This window comes from Salminus brasiliensis, chromosome 9 (assembly GCF_030463535.1).
Source record: "Salminus brasiliensis chromosome 9, fSalBra1.hap2, whole genome shotgun sequence".
Classification (NCBI taxonomy): domain Eukaryota; kingdom Metazoa; phylum Chordata; class Actinopteri; order Characiformes; family Bryconidae; genus Salminus; species Salminus brasiliensis.
This window is the reverse complement of record NC_132886.1, coordinates 2,720,939-2,743,438: the sequence shown is the minus strand read 5'-3', so window position 1 is coordinate 2,743,438 and position 22,500 is coordinate 2,720,939. Positions and strand designations below refer to the sequence as shown.

General features: G+C 44.1%; 3 protein-coding genes across 3 annotated transcripts in view; all 3 read left to right on the top strand.

Moving 5' to 3' along the window:
- The first annotated feature begins 1,560 nt into the window (after nucleotides 1-1,560).
- Nucleotides 1,561-6,705, top strand: LOC140561891 (aquaporin-1-like). Its single transcript, XM_072687142.1, has 4 exons — nucleotides 1,561-1,996; nucleotides 4,311-4,472; nucleotides 4,689-4,769; nucleotides 6,060-6,705. Exons 1-4 carry the CDS (start codon nucleotides 1,628-1,630, stop codon nucleotides 6,237-6,239), a joined length of 792 nt encoding a protein of 263 aa, XP_072543243.1. The 5' UTR covers nucleotides 1,561-1,627; the 3' UTR covers nucleotides 6,240-6,705.
- Nucleotides 6,706-16,596: 9,891 nt separating this feature from the next.
- Nucleotides 16,597-19,968, top strand: LOC140561893 (aquaporin-1-like). Its single transcript, XM_072687144.1, has 4 exons — nucleotides 16,597-16,962; nucleotides 18,295-18,456; nucleotides 19,523-19,603; nucleotides 19,789-19,968. The coding sequence occupies exons 1-4, from the start codon at nucleotides 16,597-16,599 to the stop codon at nucleotides 19,966-19,968; spliced, it is 789 nt and encodes a 262-aa protein (XP_072543245.1).
- A 2,455-nt stretch (nucleotides 19,969-22,423) lies between these two features.
- The window catches only part of aqp1a.2 (aquaporin 1a (Colton blood group), tandem duplicate 2), a 7,838-nt gene continuing 7,761 nt past the window's right edge, over nucleotides 22,424-22,500 (top strand). Inside the window, exon 1 of the mRNA XM_072687143.1 lies at nucleotides 22,424-22,500. This exon is cut by the window's right edge and continues 315 nt beyond it. Coding sequence (XP_072543244.1) covers nucleotides 22,453-22,500 — 48 coding nt within the window. The 5' untranslated portion in view covers nucleotides 22,424-22,452.

Genomic DNA, 22,500 nt, shown 5'->3' with positions numbered 1-22,500 from the left:
AGGGGTGTCCACAAACTTTTGGACAGGTAGTATCTATGAATGTATATATTCATGTATTAATGATTATTGATTAGGTCATAAACACCGTAAACTCATGAATCATCATAAACAGAAAGGTCAACACTGACCTGTCGCTTTCCGGACCGCGCCCCACTCTCCTCCGGACCGCTAAAGCTCAGATGCTGCTGGTTCCTGATCCTACACTGTGGGTTCTCCACCAGCCAGGGTTCTACCAGTCAGCCTCAGCAGAGATCTGATAATACCTTCCTACAGTTTTACAGCAGCAGGATCAGAAATGTCAGAAATCAGGTCACATGGTCATTAGTGAGTACTAGAAGCTCCTGCTGGGGGTAAATTGTGGTACAGTGTTTTTGACCTGATTAATAACCATTAAATCAGCCCTGGGACCTGCAACCCGGAGAGCTCAGCATTTCCACTCTGGACCAGAACTGGTCCAGCTGTATCCAGCTGTGGCTGAGTATATCTAGGATATCCTTCAAGGACACCAAAAGTAGCAGTGCTCACCCCTCTCCCCCCTCCTCCTCCTTTTTTCCCTTTGCCTAGTATATGAATATAAATTGACAAAAGTATTGGGACACCTGCTCATTTACTGCTCCTTCTGAAATCAAGGGTATTTTTAAAAAAAGAGTTGATCCTGCTTGTGTTGGAGTAACTGTCTCTACTGTCCAGAGAAGAAGGCGGCTTTCTGCTGGATTTGGGGGGAGGAACATTGCTGTGAGGATTTGATTGATTGCATTCAGCAACAACGGTGTTAGTGAGGTCAGGATGTTGGATGATTGATCACCACCCCACCTCATCATCCCCAACTCCCCAACTCATCCAAAAGTACTGGATGTGGAGAAGATCGATGGGTAGATAAATAGACAGATGAACAGATAGGCAGTACAGACAATATACTAATATATAGCATATGGACAAAAGTATTGGGACGCCTGATTAATCATTGTTCTTTCCAATATCAAGAGAATTAATTTAATTATAATTTAATTTAATTAATTAATTTATCCTAGACTCATGCTAAAACTATTGGATGGAGTATCAACCATCATTCCACAGCTCAATGCTGGGGGGCTTTATACCCCTCTACTAGCCCCGCCTGGCATTAGGCAGCATGCTGCCAATAGGTTCATAATGTTTATCTGCTCCAGAGAGTCCTATTGTATTGGCAGTTCTTCTTTGCACAAGTAGCTGAATGCATTCATTAGAATGGGTGTCCACAAACTTTTGGCCATATAGTGTATGTCTGTTCACTTCCTTAGATGATTGGTCCCTTAAGGTTGTTAAGCAGGAATCTGGCAACCCAGAAAAAGAGAGAGGGAGGTGCTGGTGAAGCTGAAAGAGAGAGAGAGAGAGAGAGAGAGAGAGAGAGAGAGAGAGAAAAACTCCTTCAGGATTTCACTTTGATTCACTCGGCCCTTCCCTCCCCTCCCCTCCCTACCCCCCCCCACCCCCCACCCCCCCACCCCGTCACTGAAGCCCCTCCCTGTGCTTCATTATCTGGAGCGTCTGTATAAATGCAGGCTTTCTGGCAGAGAGACTTTAGTTATACACCCTCCACCTTCACACACACACACACACACACACACATACACACACTCTCGCCCACATGGCTTTGAAGGAGCTGAAGAGCAAAGCCTTCTGGCGGGCCGTCCTGGCCGAGCTGGTGGGGATGACCCTCTTCATCTTCCTCAGCATCGCTGCTGCCGTTGGCAACCAGAACAACACTAACCCAGACCAGGAGGTGAAGGTGGCTCTGGCCTTCGGGCTGGCCATCGCCACACTGGCTCAGAGCCTGGGTCACATCAGCGGAGCCCACCTGAACCCAGCCGTCACCCTGGGCATGCTGGTCAGCTGCCAGATCAGCCTCCTGCGGGCCATCCTCTACATCCTGGCCCAAATGCTGGGCGCAGCAGTGGCCAGTGGCGTCGTCTACGGAGTTCGGCCTGAAAACAACACTGCCTTGGGGCTCAATGCGGTGAGTGATCATCAGACTGGACAACAAAACTGACCACAGACCTACCAGAACTAACCAAAAACCTACCAGAACTGATGAAAGACTAACTCAACTAACTGACCAAATGCTGAACAAATCTAACTGAACTATGATCAGAACTGACCAGAAACTGACCAGACATGACCAACAAACTGACCAATACTGACTAGAAAAAAAGTCTGGACCAGAATTGACCATATTTGACCAAAAACTGGACACAAATTACCAAAACCCGACCATATCAGTACAGACCTTAAAAAGACCTTACCAAAAACACATGGCTGACCAGAACTGATTAAGAACTGACCAAATACTAGCCACAACTGGCGAGAGCTGTCCAGAACTTTCTCGAAAACTGACCATAAACCACCCAGAACTGACCAAAAACTGGCCAGACCTAACAAAAACTGACCATAACATCCAGAACTGACCAAATATTGGCCAGACCTAACAAAAACAAGGAGAATTAACCCAAACGGACCAAAAACTGACCAGAACTGACAACAAACTGACCATATCTGACCATATCCAGAACAGAACTGACCAACAACTCTCCAGAACTGACAGCAAAACCTTAAAAAGACTTTACCAAAAAGAACTGATCAAGAACCGACCAAATACTAGCCACAACTGGCGAGAGCTGTCCAGAACTTTTCCATAAACTGACCATAAATTGGCCAGACCTAACAAATACAAGCAGAATTAACCCAAACGGATCAAAAACTGACCAGAACTGACCAAACCTGGAGTGATGATATGTGTTGAGCAGAGGTGTGTATGCTAGTGGAGAGTGTGTGTGTGTGTAGTGGTTAGTGTCAGAGCTATGCAGTGTGCTTAGAGTTCTTCTGGAAGAACATCTACAGTAACCTTGAGTCCAGTTCGCCTGTAGGATTGAGAGGTGATCACCAGGCCATGCTCTAGCTCTCGTCCAGCTTCAGAGCCGGTAGCTCCAGCGCTCCACTGAATCCACTCCAGGATAAACAGAGGTAGCCTGCATTAGTGCTGAAGCAGCGCTTGTGCCGCAGATGGTCTGCTGGCTGCCGGCTTCCTGCAGGACGGCTTTAACTGTCATCAGGGAAGTGTCTCCACCTCAGAAGATGACCGAAAAGCCTGATGAAGCTCATGTGAAAGAAGCGAGCGCCTCAGAGAGGGGAAAGGTCTTTAATAAGGTTCTGAGGGTCCGAGGCTTTGCTGTGAGGGCGCTCTGAAGCCTTCTGTAGAACATCTCAATGATCTGCTGGTTCCTGGTCATGAACCCTGAGCTCAGCGGTGTTGTTGTGGGAGAGCGGTGAGGAAGGGGTCCGTGAGGGTGTCTTCTGAGCGGGGGGTGATAAAGTTATCTGCCTCGTTCAGAAGCACCGCTCACCTCGCTGATTACGGCCTGCTCGCCCTGCCCCTGTGTTTTCTGAAGAGCTGGCCAAAACAATGAGCTCTGGGTTCGAGGAGCAGTTCAACAGAGATGAAGCTGCAGATGGAGCTATTTTAGGACTGTATATACAGTGAAACTGTGTGTGTGTGTGTGTGTGTGTGTGTGTGTGTGTGTTGGGGGGGTTTGAATGAGTTCAGTTGAATTTGGAGTCAAAATTAGGATTATTTGTGTTTTCCAACCCTTTTATTCGCCTCTGCAACCATAACTCAGTGTATGTGTAGCTTATAATGTGTAGCTTATATCATATTATAAAACATTAAATAAATACATAATAAAATAAATAACTTTTATTATAAAAATACACTGTTAAAATACTTGTAATTTAAAAAAATGTAATACATTATTGTTTATATTTGAATTGATATACTTTTAAGCATATGAATGCATACTAAGAGGTTGACAAAACTTTTAATATATTATATATAACATTATTAACTGTACTTATCTTTTTCGCATTCTAATTAATGATCAAAAAATATAGCAAAAAATCTATTTTAAAATATATATATTGCAGTTTTTTTTAAACCATTAAACTACATAACTGCACACACATTAAAATAATAAATATCAAATAAATTAGTATTTTTCCCTTAAATATATATATATATATGTATATATAATATAAAATATAATAATATATAATAATATAAAATAATATGTGTGTGCATTTTTTATTTTTTATATATATATATTATATTTATAATTTTTTTAAGTTGGAAAAATATATACTTATGCTTATATATATAAATATATATATATATATATATATATATATATATATATATATATTCAGTTATAACCTTGTTGTTTTTTTATACCATTTAAAATAATTAATGTAATTAATTCTTTATCTTTTTTTCCTCCCAGCTAAACAATATCACCCCCAGTCAGGGTATTGGCGTTGAGCTGCTGGCCACCTTCCAGCTCGTCCTGTGTGTCCTAGCAACCACAGATAAAAGGAGGCGGGACGTGATGGGCTCCGCCCCCCTCGCCATTGGCCTCTCGGTGTGCCTGGGGCATCTGACAGCCGTGAGTAATCTCCTTCCAGCTCCACCGTTCCTCCAGCCGCGCTGCTGCCAGCACTGTAAACACGTTGTGATGTAGAGAACAGTGGGATGGGCGTGGCACAGCTCGGCTCGGCGGGACGTTCGGGGCCCCGCCTCTTCTGTGTAGAGTATACTGTACAGCCCTCTATAATCACACTGGCCTTCAGTCCTTCATCACTAGTGTCCTCTCTCTTCACAGATCAGTTTCACAGGATGCGGCATCAACCCGGCCCGCTCCTTCGGGCCCGCGGTGATCCTCGGTGATTTCACCAATCAGTGGGTAAGAGTCTTCTTCAAGCCTAGCTTCTGAAGTTCTGGACTGTTCTCTGTGTAAATCCAGCACTGTTACTCATAAACCAGTGAGGATCTTCTGATTGAGCCGCCACAGGAGAGACGTTATTCAGTGACAGAGCAATAAAACAAAGACAAAGCGTCAAAATCGATTCATCTACCACCCCTCTAACCTCTCAGATCAGAAAGTGCCGGGTTTTTAAAGAGCCCATAGCCTCCAAATCTGACCAATTTTCCAAAATTCTGCAATTCAAATCCATACTGTCAATATTTTAAAAAGCCACACTGTAAAAACAGTCCGTTTCTAATTCATGAGTGGGCGGGGCTAGACTGCTGTCGGCTGGACTACAGCAGACTAGCCCCGCCAACTCATGCTTCAAGTTATAAGGAGTGTTTCAGCAGGACACCCAATCAGAACAGAGCTCATTTACATAAATCTGTTTAATAAAAAAAACAACAACTATGAATTAGGACTGGTACCATCAACCCATAAACATATGTTTAATATTTGAAAGGCTTTAATACTTCTTAAGGCCTGCACAGCCGGCTTCCCTGATCAAGACTAAGCTTAAACCTAAGCTTTAATGGCTTTTCTATTGTGAATACTGAATAAACATTAGCACTTGAAGTTTAGTCCAAGACTAACTAGGCTTGACCCAAGTACAGGCCCCAGATATGTAAATGGATTAAATGTTAGCATTAACCAGAATGCTAAGCTAAAAAGGTTCCTCTGTGGTGAAGAACCATTAGGCTGTGCGATTCTAGCTCAAGACTAGTCTTAATCCATACACAGAAAACCTGAACCTGATGTTTAAATGCATTAAATGTTAGTATTTAATGGAGGGCTAAACTTGTTATGCTACGATGTAACACAATGCTAGGCTAAACAGGACCTTTGGTGGTGGAAAAACATTAGGGGTTGGGGATTAAACTGCTACCTATGCAAGATTAGGCTTAATCCAAAATACAAGATACAAGATTAGGCTTAATCCATGTCCAGATAACTGACTTTTAATGTTACTGACTTTTAAGGCTAGGCTTAAACCGTGTCCGGATAACTAGCCCTTATTAGGCTTAAGCCTAGGCTCATATTCAGCAAAATGCTAGACTAAAACACTCTTCAGAGGTGAGTAAACACTGGGTATGACAATTCAGCTCAGGTTTAGGCCTAAATGGTCAGAGAAATGGCCTTTAATGCTTATTTAGCTTGTTGTGTTTACTGCTAGCATCTATCTGAATGCTAGGCTAATTCTGCACGTTTTTTTGTTTTCCCCTGCAGGTCTACTGGGTGGGGCCTATGTGTGGGGGCGTGGTCGCCGCACTGCTTTACGACTTCCTGCTCTTCCCAAAAATGGATGACTTTCCCGAGCGCATTCGCGTGCTGGTGTCCGGACCTCCGACCGACTACGACGTCAACGGCACAGACGACACTCCGGCTGTAGAGATGACCTCAAAGTGAAACGAGGAGATCGAGTTACTTAGTGTATCAAACTCTGAGAAAAGGCCTTAAAACACCTGTAAATATCTCCACTCTGCTCCCACCAGTGGGGAAATAGCATTTATATATATATGAATTTTCTCTTTTTTAAATAAATAAATACCCTTTTTTTGACCATGCAAACCGTGAGGCCTCTCCTGTAGTAGTTCAAAAGAAGTCTAGTCTCAGTTCACCTCCCTTCTGTTTGAACTCCTACTTAGAAAATATGGGACGTTCCTCTATTTTCTGAATTCTTGAAGATCGTGTATGTGTGTGTTCTGTTTCTGAGTGAAAATATCAGCATTTTAGTCGTAGTCACTTGTTTTTGTAAACAAATTTTCTATGTAAATGAGTGTATTTCATTTTGTATTGTATAATGTGTGCACTATAATCCCCTTTCCTTCACTTTTGTAAGTAAATAAAGTGCCTGATGATAAAAAAAACATAATTATAGTTGTTTTTTTTAATAAAAAACATTTCTCTGCACAACCAAACATCTTATCTACATAACACAAATACTACCCAGCCCAGTCACACACAGTGTGTTCATTATTATTACTAATTCTAATTATTCTAAAACCTCCTTAATATATTTAAACATCTGTAGATCTGATCTTCATGTGATCAGCTCTGAGAGATGGAGGTAATCTACCTAAACTCCTAAACACACCTGAAGAAATGTCTGTAATCATCATTTATAAAAATGGGATTAATAGAAATGTCATTTCCCTCCACATGTATCACTCCTTCTAATGTGTAGAATCAGACTCAGGAGCAGAAGATCAGCTGCAGAGGATCAGAACATGGTTGGAGAGGATTATTCTGGAGGAGTCTGGAGTCTGATTTAAACCTCAGATGTTTAGTCTGGTCTGATCTTGATTGATGGTTGAAGTGAGAGGTGGTGAAGAAGATTACCATCATGGCCAGATCCAGAGAGGAGCTCTCTGAGGCCTTCAGAAAGAAGAGGAGGATGCAGAGGAGTCTGAGAAGGAGTTTAAACAGATCTCAGAACAGTTAGAGATCAGCCGCTGTTCCACCGTCCACTAAATCATCTACATAAGAGGAACAGCTGACCAGCATGACCAGGTCAGGACGTCCCCTAGCAAGTTCAGAACCACAAGACGAGTAAAGAAGTCTCCAACAGTCCTAAAATATCGTCATGGTAGCAGGAAGATCTCACCACAGCTGATGTTGAAGTATAGCATTGATCATTAGAACTTCCAGGACCAGGGTTGAGAAGCACTGTGCTGGAGGGGTATCGTCCAGTACCTGGGATCGGCCATAGACCTACCCATCCAGCATCAGAACCCCAGACAACATGCTCATGTGGGTCTCACATGGATGGAATATGGGCTAGGTGGGTTCCAGGTGGGCGTGGGCTCTGGGTGGGTTTGTATTGTAATGTGTTGCTACTGGGACCCAGTTGTGCTTCACCTATAGGCCCCATTGCTATAGCGCTACATCTAAGGCCACATGTGCAGTGTACAGTACAGCCCCTCCTGGTCCCATCACTGACCCTGCTGAGAATCCATATGTTGGCCAAGTCATGTTTAGTGTCCAGATTTTTAGCTAGCACCTGAGGACAAAAGTATTGGGACGCCTGCTCATTCATTGTTCCTTCTGAAATCAAGGGAATTGAAAAGAGCTGATCCTGCTTGTGTTGGAGTAACTGTCTCTACTGTCCAGAGAAGAAGACTTTCTACTAGATTTTGGAGGAGGAGCATTGCAGTGAGGATTTGATTGATTTCAGCGACAAAAGTGTATTAGTGAGGTCAGGATGTTGGATGATGATCACCACCACACCACCTCATATCCCCAACTGCCCAAAAGTACTGAATGGAGCTCCACCACCATCATTCCAGAGATCTTCACAGTTCTTCCACTGCTCCACTGCTACAGCTGGGGGTGTAAAGCTCAATGAATGATGGATGGTGGAGCTCATCATGGTGGTGATCATCATCCAACATCCCAAGCTCACTAACACACTCTTGTCGCTGAATAAAATCAGCAACAACTATAACTATAACTATAAACATAAACAAAACCTCATCCTTTAGCCGAACACTAGGGGGAGACATTTTGGACAACAGACATGTAGCCAATAGTCTTTTTCGAAAACTGCATCATTCTTAAAGATGATTACTATCATTTTTCAAGGCCTTTGTCTTTTTGAACATATGTAATATTCCAGACATTTAATCCCTAGCTGATGGAGTTGAACACATCCTCCACGCTGTACTGGCTGGACTGGGGGGTGTCCAGGAGAACCCTGGAGGAACCGAGCTCTGTTCTTCAGACTAGCTCACCGACAAGATCTCACTACTTTCTTTCTTCAGAATGAGAAGCTCTTGTTTCTCCTTTTTACTGGATTTATGTTCAGCTGCTTTATCTGTTCTGATGAGATCTGGAGCTTCTACAGTAGAAACTCTCTCACTGCTGAGAGACGGGGAGTAGAGGGGTGGGATTAGGGGCCTGAACCCTCTGTACAGTGCTGTGTAAGGTACAAAAAGAAGAGGCCACAGGATTGAGCCCTGTGGCACACCCTTAGGAAACACTAAGGGTGTATAAATGAACTCTTCTGCTTGCACACACTGTTTCTTCCAGATAAATCATTTTCAAACAGGGAAATAACGTAATCAGAAAGTCCAGATTCAACATCACATGAGCTCCATCACATGAGTCGAAGGCCGTTGATAAATCAATAACCCAGTGGAATCAATTATACAGTGTCGTTCAGTAGTTTTAGAGGCGGTGTACGCTCTGAAAAATAAAGATGCTATTAAGTGTTCTTTGACCTGCACCTGATGCCATGGAAGAACCATATAGGTTCCACAAAGAAGTTTAAAGTTTATCCAGATTAAAAAGTTCTTTACAAAGACGTACGTTTTTCCCAAAGAACATTTGATAGCTATTTTTTAACCATGTAACTGCTGTGCTGTGTGTTTTCACCCCTTCAGCTGTTTACTCACCAAGTTTCTAAGATCTTAGCTAGAACTGACAGTGTGGGAATGGGCCTGGAGAGCCCCTCCTGGAGACCCTCTCCTTTCAACACTGGAACAACAATGGCTGATTTACAAATCAATGGAATTTCACGTGGAGCTAACGAAACATTCGAGTATGAGCTTGATTTGCTGCAACAGCTTTAGCTTCTAGCTTTTAAAAAACAACAAGGGATCTAGCTGATCTTATTTATCCTCACTTTCATCCAAAAACCTTGTATCTCCATGTTTGCCTTTTTTTCACTTTTTTATATAATGTGAATCTGGCTGTTCTATAACTTATATTATTTTATATAAGTTATACATATATAATTTGTTATATTATATAAGAATCTAATGCTGAATGGACCAATAGAAATGCTGCAAAATGACCTGGATCGAAATATTTTACATTGACTTCCATTGAAAGAAGATATTTATAGAATAGTCTATATAATATTTGGTCATATCTGCACAAAGAATAATACACAAAGAAAATTCCCATGCATTTTTCTACAAAATAAAGATTTATTGCATTACCAAAATGGTTACTATGGTTCTTATTATGAATTTGAACTTCCTAAATGTAATAATTGTATTTGATTTTAAAATTATTATTATTTATTAATAATAATATTATCATTATTAATAATGATTATTATTATTTTGTTATTCAATGGTATAATCATTTGAAAATTTCTTTATATAATTTCTTTATGTATGACATTTCCTACTTAAATAAACCTGCCCTGCTTTCCAACCCCGCTGTAGAAACTAAAGACTTCCCTTAGAGCAGACGTAGTGCACTAGGGGGCGCTAGAACTGTGATTTCTGTTAATTCTGTTAATAAATAATTATTACTTGATTCTTTTTTTTATTATTTGCATGCAAATGGGCATCAGATTCTGCAGCAGAAGGGAATCTCACATACAAAGGCAACTGAGGGGAGTCAGAATTTCCACATTTAAAGAAGCAACATCTGGACTGGGCTTGTGGGGAACATCTGGGGTTGAAAGTGGTGCAACTGTGTGAGTTAGATACATCACTGAAGCCTCCCTTTAAGATAGCGAAGGGCTCGCTAATGAGGGTGCATGGCAAACACATACAGAGCACTGGGTCCCACTGCAGCAACGGGCAGAGGAATGCCTCAGTGACGTCTACAGACCAAACAATCGAACTCTGCAGGGGGGGGGGGCAGCACTAACCTAACACACTTCCTCCCAGCTCTGTCTCCATACACACACTGACACCCCTATGAAAACACAGGATGGACTAGTGGAAGGACAGTGGAGGCTCCATTAGAGTAGCCAGCCTTCCGTCCAGTCCGGATCAGATTATCACTGTGAGAGCGGACAGGCCTTAGGCTTTCATTAGTTAAGTTATCCTCCACTTTCTGCTCAAACTGCAGAAGATATTTATAGAATATTCTATATAATATTTGGTCATCTGCATAATACACCAAGAAAATTCCTGCGCCTTTTTTTCTACAAAATAAAGATTTATTGCATTACCAATTTTATCTATGGTTGTTATTATGAATTAGTTGAACTTCCTAAATGTAATAATTTTATTAATTATTATTTTTATTTGTTATTCTTTGATGTAATCACTTTTAAATTCCTTCATGTATGAAATTTTCTACTTAAATAAACCTGCCCTGCTTTCCAACCCCACTGTAGAAACTATAGACTTCCCTTAGAGCAGACGTAGTGCACTAGGGGGCGCTAGAACTGTGATTTCTGTTCATTTTATTAATAAATCATTATTATTTAATACTTTTTATTATTATTTGCATGCAGATTCAGATTCCGCAGCAGAAGAGCGGGCACACAAGGCAAGGACGGACAGGGCGTAGGTTTCATTAGTTCTGCTCAGACTGTAGAAATACAAAAATTATCTATATTTATATTGGTTTATATAAATTACACCAATCAGCCATAACATCAACACCGCCACCTAATATTGTGTAGACCTCCATTCTGCCACCAAAACAGCTCTTAAGCCATCTCAGAAGGTGTGCTTTAGTATCCAGACACCTTCAGATGTTAGCAGCAGATCATTTAAGCCCTGTAAGTTGCGAGGCGGAACCTACAGGAGCCTCAGTGAGATCCTTTGGTGCCCATGACTCTGCCGACAGTTCATTGGTTGTCCTTACTTGGAGCACTTTTGGTAGGTACTGACCACTGCATAGTGGGAACACCCAAAGCCCCTTAGCAGGGGGTATTTTGGTGAGGTTGCCAACCTAGAAGGTCTATTAGAATGACCTCTAGTTAAGGCCTTGAGGCATCTGGCCCCTGTTGACTAGACGCTTCCATTACCTGTTGGCTACATCAGCCTTGTAGCAGAACAGCCCCACATGACCTGCCTGATGTTTTGGTGGAGATGTTCTGACCCAGTCATTATCTAGAACCTCACAGTGTGGTTCTTGTCAAAGTGTCTCAGATTCTTACGCTTACTCCTTCTTCATCACCTTCAAGAACTGACTGTTCCCTCGCTGCCTAATATGTAGATCCACCTCTTGATAGGAGCCACCGGACCCAGATCATCAGTGTTGGTCACTTCAGCTGGTTATAATGTTATGGCTGATCAGTTTCTATAATGTTACTTATGTAGTAAGTTCTCATGTGCAGATATGAAAGATAAACAACACGTAATGTTAAATAATCACATGTTTCAGTGATGAGACCAGTCTGAGGCCAGTCTGTTTTGGCCCAGTGTTTTCCTGCGAGTACCTCAGGATGCCCCCTGATGACCTGTCTTTTGAGAACAAGACCTCTATGCAGTGATCAACTGGTCCTAGGTTAAGAAGGTCATAAGACTGCTGACCTCTGAAGCTGTGCATCATTCTTTGGCCAGCGGCATGCCTATGTAAGGAACTCTGGGCTCTCTGAGGGGTTCCTTAGTGAGTTCCTTAAAGGTTTCACATAGAACTACAGCAACCCAAAGGGCCCAAAGGTCTGAAGGTCTGCTGTTAGACCTCAACACTGGTATACAACAACACCAGTTGACCAGTTTAGTGCTTGACCAGCGTAGGGTATGAGTTTAATGGTTTAGCTCATCAACCAGCATGACCAGCCTGACCAAGCTAGTCAACCAGTATGGCAAGGTGGTTGACCAGCATGACCTTCATGATCATGTTGGTTGACCAGCAGGGTCTACCAGTTGTCCACCAATCAAGCAGTATGACCAGCTTGATTTGCTGACCATTTTGGCCAAGTTGGTCTTGCAGCTAAAAAACATACAATGTTTTCTCCTGAATGACTGGTTTTCCAACCACCTTGACCATCAAGACCAGTACAGACCATCTGAAACGAACTGCCTCCTAGCACAGAGGGATTTGGATAAGGTCAGGTGGCTCAGTTTGCTAGATGCAATCTAAAAGGTCCTTTATCAGAATGACCTCTACACCAAACATCCCTGCTGAGAAGTCCAGCTCATGACCAGCTTTTACTGGCAGCTGCTTTCAGGTGGTCTAAGTTGGTCTTTGAAGGTCAAGATGGTTGAAAAGTAAAAAACATTCCCATACTGGTAAGACAGCTGGTCATCTAGTTTTTGACCTGCATAGTGTATGTTGCACTTGATTTTGGTCATGTTTGGTCATGCTGGTCATGCTAATTGACCAGCTTGGTGTTGCTGGTCATGCTGATTGACCAGCTTGGTCATGCTTGGTCATGCAGGTTGACCAGCTTGGTGTTGCTGGTCATGCTGATTGACCAGCTTGGTCATGCTTGGTCATGCAGGTTGACCAGCTTGGTGTTGCTGGTCATGCTGGTCTACCAGCTTGGTCATGCTGATAGACCAGCTTGGTGTTGCTGGTCATGCAGGTTGACCAGCTTGGTCATGCTGGTTGACCATCTTGGTGTTGCTGGTGATGCTGATTGACCAGCTTGGTGTTGCTGGTGATGCTGATTGACCAGCTTGGTCAAGCTTGGTCATGCTGATTGACCAGCTTGGTGTTGCTGGTCATGCAGGTTGGCCAGCTTGGTGTTGCTGGTCATGCTAGTCTACCAACATGGTCATGCTCATTGATCAGCTTGGTGTTGCTGGTCATGCTAGTCTACCGGCTTGGTCATGCTGATTGACCAGCTTGGTCATGCTGGTCATGCTGATTGACCAGCTTGGTGTTGCTGGTCATGCAGGTTGACCAGCTTGGTCATGCTTGGTCATACTGGTCTACTAACTTGGTCATGCTGATTGACCAGCTTGGTCATGCTGATTGACCAGCTTGGTGTTGCTGGTCATGCTGGTCTACCAGCTTGGTCATGCTGATTGACCAGCTTGGTGTTGCTGGTCATGCTGGTCTACTAGCTTGGTCATGCTGATTGACCAGCTTGGTGTTGCTGGTCATGCTGGTCTACCAGTTTGGTCATGCTGGACCAGCTAAACCATCAAACTCAAACAACATATCCTATACTGGTCAACCAGTTGAACCAGCTTGACTCAGCCCGACTGTTTTTTATTGTTATTTTATCATTATGTCCTTTATCAGGGCACTTGACTGATTGACTACATCTGAAGTAAAGGTAAAGGTGAACGTATCTGTCACTGTACTGTATACAGTGAAATGTGTCCTCTGCATTTGACCCATCGAACCCACAACCCTGTCATCAATAGCCCGGAGCTCTAACCGCTGACCCACCACTGCCCCGGTAAAAGTTTTGTCCAACCTGTTTTATCTGTATCTTGCAGGAAGACTCTATTAGCAAAACTGCTAAACTAGTTGCTAGGGTGGATTGGCATCCCCCTAACAGATGGACCTCCGGATAACCCCCTTTCCCTCACTCATGCAATGGCTTAGACAAACAGGGTCCTGACGAGCTTTGGCAAATGGGCTCGTATCTAATGGACCGTGGAGTAGAGAGCCATGCATGTACTGTTTAGAGCTGCTATGGAAGGAATGCTGCCTCTTCTTTCTGTTCCTAGAAAGGTTTAACATCTCGGATAGTGTAAACAATTGGCCGGACTCTCTGCTTTAGCTCCACCTATTCGCTGAGAAATCCAGCTCATCCAGCTGGTTTCAGAAGGTCTGAACTGGTCTTTAATGGTCAAGCTGGTTGAAGAGCTGGTCATGTCGGGGAAAACATACCCTTAATTGTTAAGCTTTGCCTTACTGGTTAACTTGCTTGCCCAGGTCGGTGAAACAGGTGGACCTGCTAACATACACTATGTTGACAAAAGTATTGGGACACCTCCTCATTCATTTTGTTTCCTCTGGAATCAAGAGTATTAAAAGAGTTGATCCTGCTTATGTTGGAGTAACTGACCACTAATTGTCTCGACTGACCATGGAAGAAGGAGAACGTTGCAGTGAGGATTTCATTGCATTCAGTGACACCTCATCATCCCCAACTCCCCAACTCATCCCAAAAGTACTGGATGGAGCTCCAACACCATCCATCATTCCAGAGAACACAGTTCTTCCACTGCTCCACAGATCAATGCTGCTGGGGGGGCTTAATACCCCTCTACTAGCCCACACCTGGCAGCATGATGGCTATAGGTTCATGATGTTGATCTGCTCCAGAGAGATAGTCCTATTCTATTGGCAGAAATAGTGTACCCTATGCTGGTCAAATAATAGCATCTGAGGAGAAATTAGCATTCTAGCTAAAGCATCATACTCGAAGGGTTGTGAAGGTGTCCAGTACTCTGGAAGAGATGGACTTACTGTATGAGGCACCGCATGATAGCTATCTATAAACACTGACTAAAGTATTGGGACGTTAAGAAAGCTGCTGCCACTGTTTTCAGCTCTGCTTCATACTTAAAGATAACAGTGTGTCAGAAAGTCACTTAGGAAGTCTGTCTGAAGCGCTGGCTGCCTTCCATCAAGGCCATTTGCAGAATCCGAACGGGTCGGACACCTCACTGCTCTGCCGTGTTTAATGACCAATGGTAGAATGAAGAATATGAGCCTGTGCCATCTTAAGCAATACTCCCGAAACTAGGAGGGCAAGGACGTCCCCAGCTCCACTACAATAGCCACCTGACACCATTGGTCTACATGTACCTGCATTTCCCTTAACCACTGGCCAAACTGCTTAAGCCCCGCCTTCTCACAGTCATTTCCATCGGTCAGCACGTATCTTCATCTACATCAACCACTGGTCAAACTGTTTAAGCCCCGCCTTCTCACAGTCATTTCCATCGGTCAGCACGTATCTTCATCTACATCAACCACTGGTCAAACTGTTTAAGCCCCGCCTTCTTACAGTCGTCACTATTGGTCTATGCGTGCGTACCTGCATCTCCATCAACCACTGGTCAAACTGGAAACCACTACAGCCGACTGACCTCAGCCTAAAAGTGCCTAAATGTAAATGTAAATAAACACAAATCAGTTTGACTTTACATAATTTTTATTTTATTGATGAATTTATTCATATTTTTTACACTAAAAATAAAACTGATTTTATTTATTTTTTATTTTATTTTAATACACATAAATTAAAAAGAAAGGAGCAGATTTAGTCATATAGGCTATTAAGGCTGTTTATTAATATTAGCTGCATGCTTTTAGTGATATTTACCTCCCTCCTGCCTGCACACACACATACACACACTGCCACTGTTTTCACCTTAGGCCTACTTGAAGCCACCCAGCCATGACATCCTAATCATGAGGGGCGCCGCTGTGTCCCCTGGGTCCTCTGTTTTGAAAATACAATAAAAAATAGGGTAAATATCCCTGACCCCTAATCCAGAACTGTAAATCCTGACCGCAGAGAACACTGATTGGTCAATTTAGCACAGCCAGAGACCAACCAGGATGTTCTCTGTCATGGGATTGGGCCTGCTTTAGGTGGGATGTGTGCATTAGCTCTTTTCGAGTGAGGGAATTTAGGCTTCCAATGGATTTCAGGGTGTGGAGAAGCCCTCGTTAAGTCCATGGTGACCTTATTCATTTGTTATGGTCACCAAGCTGAAGCACAACACTGCTGTCATGTCCGGATCCGTGACTCCGTGACTCCAGTTCTCCAGTCCTGGACTTTGTAATCCTTGGCCGGTGTGACACTACTTAGCCAATCAGGCACACTGACTGATTTCCTAACTTCCAGTGAGAACAAAGTCCAGGACTAGGAACTGGATTCAAGGCTCAGAACCAAACACCAATCAAAGTCCTACAGCCTGACAGGGCACCTGACACACCAAATTACCCTATGAGCAGCTCCCGCCCAATTCCATCAGCCAATCAGAAACAGGGACCTGTTAAGAATTAGCTTCAAAGAGGCAAAGACAGGTTCGCGGCTCTTCAAAAGCCCTTAGTAACATGTTTGATTGGCAGCAGCTGCTGTTCGCATTCTAGCTAATCTGCATGTTTGGTTTAGGCCTGGGATCTGTTAGCTGTTCTTTAGCTGACCATGGTGAGGGAGTTAAAGACGCTGTGCTTCTGGAGAGCTGTTCTCGCTGAGGTGTTTGGCACGACCATGTTTGTTTTCAGTGGCATCTCCGCTGTTATCGGGAATGGAAACAGTAGCTACCCCGACCAGGAGGTGAAGGTGGCCTTGGCTTTTGGGCTGGCGATTGCTGTCCTGTCTCAGTGTTTGACTCACATTAGTGGAGCCCACTTGAACCCAGCTGTGACTGTGGGCATGCTGGTCAGCTGCCAGATCAGTGTGTGTAGGGCAGTGTGGTATATTTTGGCCCAGATGGTTGGGGCTGTGCTAGCTAGCGGTGTTGTGCTGGGAGTGAGGCCAGCAGCTGTTGATTCACTTGGTTTAAACAAGGTGGGTGAAAATTGTTGCCTAATTATGTACCCTATAAAGTTAGCATTTATTTATTTGTTTATTTATTTTTGTTTATTTGCCCAATCTGGAAACCCAATTGAAGCCCTGGTGAATATTAATACTGAAAATTTCACTGTTTTGGTGACATTTTGCATAAATTAATTTGAGAATCTGTTTGTTCAAAAGAAGTAAATGAGGTGAACTTTCCTTTTAAAGTACCATTTAGTTCCCATGAGCTTAGCTAATCCATGTTAGCGGTTAGCATTCTAGTTGAGCCATACAATGGTTTTGTTCCTTTAGTGCCGTCTTCCTTGCCATCAACAACTGTCCGCAGTAATTTTACCCAACTAACTTGAGTTAGAAGACTTAAAAACCAGTGAATCCCGTAGAGTAGGGTGTAGATCCTGCCGAAGCTGAGTGGCTAAAATGTAGGGTACCAAAACCGTTGGCCATAATTCAGCCCATTGTGACGTTCTTTACATTTCACTATTCATTTCCATTGGGGAACCAACTTTAACAAAGTTATTAGTTCTACCATTGTACCACATTTGGTGTTTGTAGCTGAGAAAATTTGACCCATAGAGAACTTTCTATTTAAAGTTTATGGACACATTTCAATGTGTTCCTATGAGGGCGTTTAGCATTTAGATCTACGTTGAAGGCACTTATCAGACGTTCTTCTCTGAAGTGACTTACAGAAGAGCTTCACTGTCACTCAGAAAATACCCTTATCTAGTTCATATCAGCTAGAGTCCAGAAGATCCTCTAATCTTAGACTCAGTCTGGAGACTCAATCCTCTACACTCTGCACACTGAGTCCTCTCAGAAGAGGAGGGTCTTCAGTCTGGGTTTGAGGACAGCGAGTGCTGGACTCTGCTGTTCGGACACCCAGGGGAAGTTCGCTCCACCACTTCGGTGCAGGACAGTAAAAAGTCTGGACGCTCGTCTTCCGTGGATCTTAAAGGATGGCGGGTCGAGCCGAGCCGTACTTGAAGCTGGAAGGGCTCTCGGTGCGGATCGGCTTTTGACCATCGCCATCAAGTACGGAGGGGCTGGCTGGTCCAGTTTAATAAACTATTTTTAGGTGTAAAATAATAACACAGCTGTGAGAGTCCAGAGTGAGAGGAGGGCTCTACAGCAGGTGAACCAACCCCCCCTTAACTCAAACCAGCTCAGAAAATCAGGAGATCAGTGTGGATTATTATGGATTAAACGGGGGGGAAACTCCTGCTGGTTCTCAAACAGACGTTACGTCCCCTCTCTTTCAGATTAGCACCCCACCCCCCTTTCGTTAGCATGCTAACTATGTTGCTGCCTTCGTTTGTTCTCTAGCTGAATGGAGTCAGCCTGGGACAAGCTTTTGGAATGGAGTTCCTCCTCACCCTTCAGCTGGTGCTGTGTTTCCTAGCAACTACAGATCAAAGACGATTGGACGTTGTTGGGTCGGGTCCATTTGCGGTGGGATTCTCTGTGGTTCTGGGACATCTTGCAGGTGTAAGGGTCACATCTCATTCACATGCATTCTTCTGTCTGGGTTCTTCACATGCCTTAAAAACAGAGGCCTTGAAGGGTTCTTTGGAAGCTCTAGAATACCTTCGTTCTTCCCTAGAGAACCTTTTTTAATGACTGGTTCTCTTGGGTTCCCTTTTCTCCAATGTGCCATTTATCCTAAAGTAATGTTATTAATGAACACTATGTCCAAAAGTTTGTAGACACATGCTCATCCAGAGCTTTTGATATCATAGGTGATGGTTTCCCTTTGCTGCAGGAACAGCCTCTACTGTTCTGCAAAGGCCTGCCGCTACAGTTTGGTCACTTTCAGGCATGAGGGCATTAGTGAGGTCAGGTACTAATCATGGATGATTAGTTATGGATCAAAACCTGTGCTCAGACTTACCCCAGAGGTATTGGCTGGAGCTCCAGCACTGTAGAGAAGTCCACTGCCCCCCCCCCCACGGCCCAGGCCTTTACAGGGCCGGCCCAGGCCTCTCCCCATCATATCTGTGTAATACCATTTCCTTTGATTTAATTAAATGTTATATTTTTATCATGATATCTTGGTGCTCTTGGGGGCACCCCCTGGTGGAATTGGGGCCTAAGCTGCCACATAGTATTAGAGTATGCTTTGAGCCAGCTCTGGCCCACTGGTTCCACTGGCCATGCTGGTCTATGGAGATTAAGGAAGCTGGGCATGTGCTGCTGAAGGCCTGTGTCTGGTTGTACTGGGTGCTGTGTAAAGTAGCTGAACTGACTTTTGAATGTATTGGCTAGGGTGATGAACCTCCAGGTAATGAGGAGGTCCTACGTCAGTCAAGAGCCTTTAGTGGCTCAGTGGTTAGAGGCCCAGAGTGAGGCCTGGAACCCTCTTTGCTCCAGGGATGCTGTAGCATGGCTGACCCTGTGGTCGGACCCTGGTTTAATAAAGCTGCGACTGCAAAGTAAAGATTTTACTGTACAAGTGTAGAGGAATGACACGGGAACACTCAACTGAAGTCTGTTTGGTCATCCTTCAAGCCTGATTCATTAAATCCAACATCTGTGGCTTAAACTGTCTTAACAGATTAGTTACACTGGCTGTGGAACCAACCCTGCGAGGTCGTTTGGTCCAGCGTTGGTCACTGTGAAGTTTGAAGACCACTGGGTAAGATCATGGATTCTTCTTTCATAGCTTGGTGGTTTTCTTCATTGGTGGTCCATAAGTAGGGTTCTTTTATTTAGCATCTTATTAGCTAATAAGCTAACCAGGTTAACTCTGATGTTCAGTGCAGGCTGATTGACCAGGTTTTGTTGGACGTGCCTGTTTGATCTTGCTCCTCTGACCCTCAGGTGTTCTGGGCTGGGCCTCTGTGTGGTGGTGCTGTGGCTGCGCTCCTCTATGACTTCCTCCTGTGCCCTCGGGGCGCTGACTTGGCTGGACGGCTGAAGGTCTGGTGTCACGGTCTGGAAGCCCTGGGTGGGGAAACGGAGCCTCTGCTGGGAGATGCTGGAGAAGCCTCTCAGAAATAGTACTGATGAACGATGCCTTAAATCTGCTGATGCCAGGTCAAATAAACAACCCGTCACCTAGAGCTGCTGTGGTCTTTGACATTCTTTCTACATGTTGATGCCTTTTGGTCTTTTCAGTTTTGAGGTCTCTGGTTGGCTTTGGCAGTAAAACACTTGGTATGAGAGATCATGGCCATATATCTGAAAAGGCCACATGCATGGATTTCCACATGTGCTTCTTGCCTCATATGGTGGTGCTGTTAAAGACTAGGCGGAAACATCAGGAGGCATCTTGAAGGTAGGGGAGACTTCTTGAGGATGGTGTGATTACTTGGGCTATCTGCAAGACTCCATTAACTCCATTAACTCTGGTTAATGTCAATAACAAGCTGGTTAATGTCAAACTGGCCTCTGTTGGGATTCCTGATGGTTGCCTTGTACACTATAGTGCCAAAAGTATTCACTCACCCTTCCAAATCATTAAATTCAGGTGTTCCAATCAATTCCATGGCCACAGGTGTATAAAACCAAGCGATTGGGAACTACAGCAACTTGTAAGGCTGCATGAAATGACCGTGTGGGGTCGCCGGACGCTGAGGTGCATTGTGTGCAGAGGTCACCGACTTTCTGCAGAGTCAATCGCTACAGACCTACGAACTTCATGTGGCCTTCATGAATGGGGTTCCAAGGCTGAGGAGCTGCTTCCAAGCCTTCATGAATGGGGTTCCATCCAACGCGTGGGACGCAGTGGTGTAAAGCATGCCACCACTGGACTCTAGAGCAGCAGAGATGTTGCAGAGATGTTTTTCTGGAGTGATGAATCACACTTCTGTCTGAAAATCTGATGGAGTCTGGGTTTGGCGGTTGCCAGGAGAACAGTACTTATGCCGAGTGTAAAGTTTGGTGGAGGGGGGATCATGGTGTGGGGTTGTTTTTCAGGAGTTTGGTTCGGCCCCTTGGTTGCAGTGAAAGGAACTCTTAATGCTTCAGCAGACCAAGAGGTTTCCGTTAATTTCATGATGCCAACTTTGTGGGGGCAGTTTGGGGACGGCTCCTTCCTGTTCCAGCATGATGGCGCCAGTGCACAAAGCAAGGTCCATAAAGACTGAGATGAGCAAGTTTGGTGTAGAGGAACTTGACTGGCCTGGACAGAGTCCTGACCTCAACCTGATAGAACACCTTTGGGATGAAGAGTGGCGACAGTGAGCCAGGCCTTCTCGTCCAATGTCAGTATCTGACCATACAAATGCGCTTCTTGAACAGGCAGAAATTCACCATAAACACTAAACTTCTAAACCTGTGGAAAGCCGTCCCAAAAGAGCTGAAGCGCTTATAGCTGCAAAGGGAGGCCAGACATCATATTAAACCCTATGGATTAAGAATGGGATGTCACTCAAGTTCTGATGTGTGCGAAGGCAGGCGAGTGAATATTTTGGCAATGTAGTGTATATAAGATGGACAAAATGGAAAAAAGTATTGGGACACCTGCTCAATCATGGTTTGTTCTGAAATCAAAGGGATTAAAAAGAGTGTATCCAGGAGTGAGTCCAGGTGGTCCACGGACTAAGGTGTTGTCACTATGGTAGGAGGATCACTGGTACAAATCCCAGTCATGCTGCTAGCCACCAGCAGCCAAGGCCCAGAGAGACCACAGTTGGCCTTGCTCTCTCCCTACATCGCTTCACTGCACCCCTGATTCCATTTTCCATCAGTCCTCATGTAATTAAATGATGCAAAGCCATTGAACTCCTACTGTACACCATATGGACAAGTGGTGTCACTGGAGTAACTGTCTCTACTGTCCGGGAAAGAAGACCTCACTTTGATTGCATTCGGTGACAAGAGCTGCGTTAGTGAGGTCAGGATGTTGGATGATGATCACCACCCCACCTCATCATCCCAAAAGTACTGGATGGAGCTCCACCACCATCATCCACTGCTTCACAGCTCAATGCTGGGTGGGCTTTACACCCCTCTACTAGCCCACGCCTGGCATTAGGCCCTATTCTATTGGCAGTACTTCTTCTCTACAGGGGCTAGACAAGCTGTGTGTGTGTGTGTATTTGTCAGCAATGGGTGCAACTGAAAGCAGCTAAATGCATTCATTAAAAGGGGTGTCCATAAATATTTGGACATATAGTAGGAATGTTTAATGTAAAGATTATGTGATGGTCCATGTGATGCTTGTCCACCCATCTAACAATCATCATTTTGCAAAGATGCTTTCCGGACATCCAGCTTAGTTTATTTATATATATATATATATATATATATATATATATATATATATATATATACACACACACAGTGCCACCGTCCTTTAGTTTACTGTCCTCAGTTTAACGGCAGTTGTGCCTTTCGAGGGGTTGTGGCCACCTTGATAAAACTAACTTCCTGTTATCTGCCACCTCCCAAAGCCGCTGGCTTATAAGTGTCTGCTTAGGCAGCACTGTTGTACAGTTAGCTCGGACAGTGGCGGAAGCTAGAAACCCCCCCCCCCAAAAAATGGCTCAGGAGTTCAGGTCTGGCTCGTTTTGGCGGGCTGCCATGGCC

Coding starts and splice junctions, on each gene's coding strand:
- LOC140561891 (XM_072687142.1), top strand. CDS start 1,628: ATGGCTTTGAAGGAGCTGAAGAGCAAAGCCTTCTGGCGGGCCGTCCTG. Junction 4,473..4,688: donor GCCTGGGGCATCTGACAGCC/GTGAGTAATCTC, acceptor CTCTCTTCACAG/ATCAGTTTCACAGGATGCGG. Junction 4,770..6,059: donor GTGATTTCACCAATCAGTGG/GTAAGAGTCTTC, acceptor TTTCCCCTGCAG/GTCTACTGGGTGGGGCCTAT.
- LOC140561893 (XM_072687144.1), top strand. CDS start 16,597: ATGGTGAGGGAGTTAAAGACGCTGTGCTTCTGGAGAGCTGTTCTCGCT. Junction 16,963..18,294: donor ATTCACTTGGTTTAAACAAG/GTGGGTGAAAAT, acceptor TTTGTTCTCTAG/CTGAATGGAGTCAGCCTGGG. Junction 19,604..19,788: donor TGAAGTTTGAAGACCACTGG/GTAAGATCATGG, acceptor TCTGACCCTCAG/GTGTTCTGGGCTGGGCCTCT.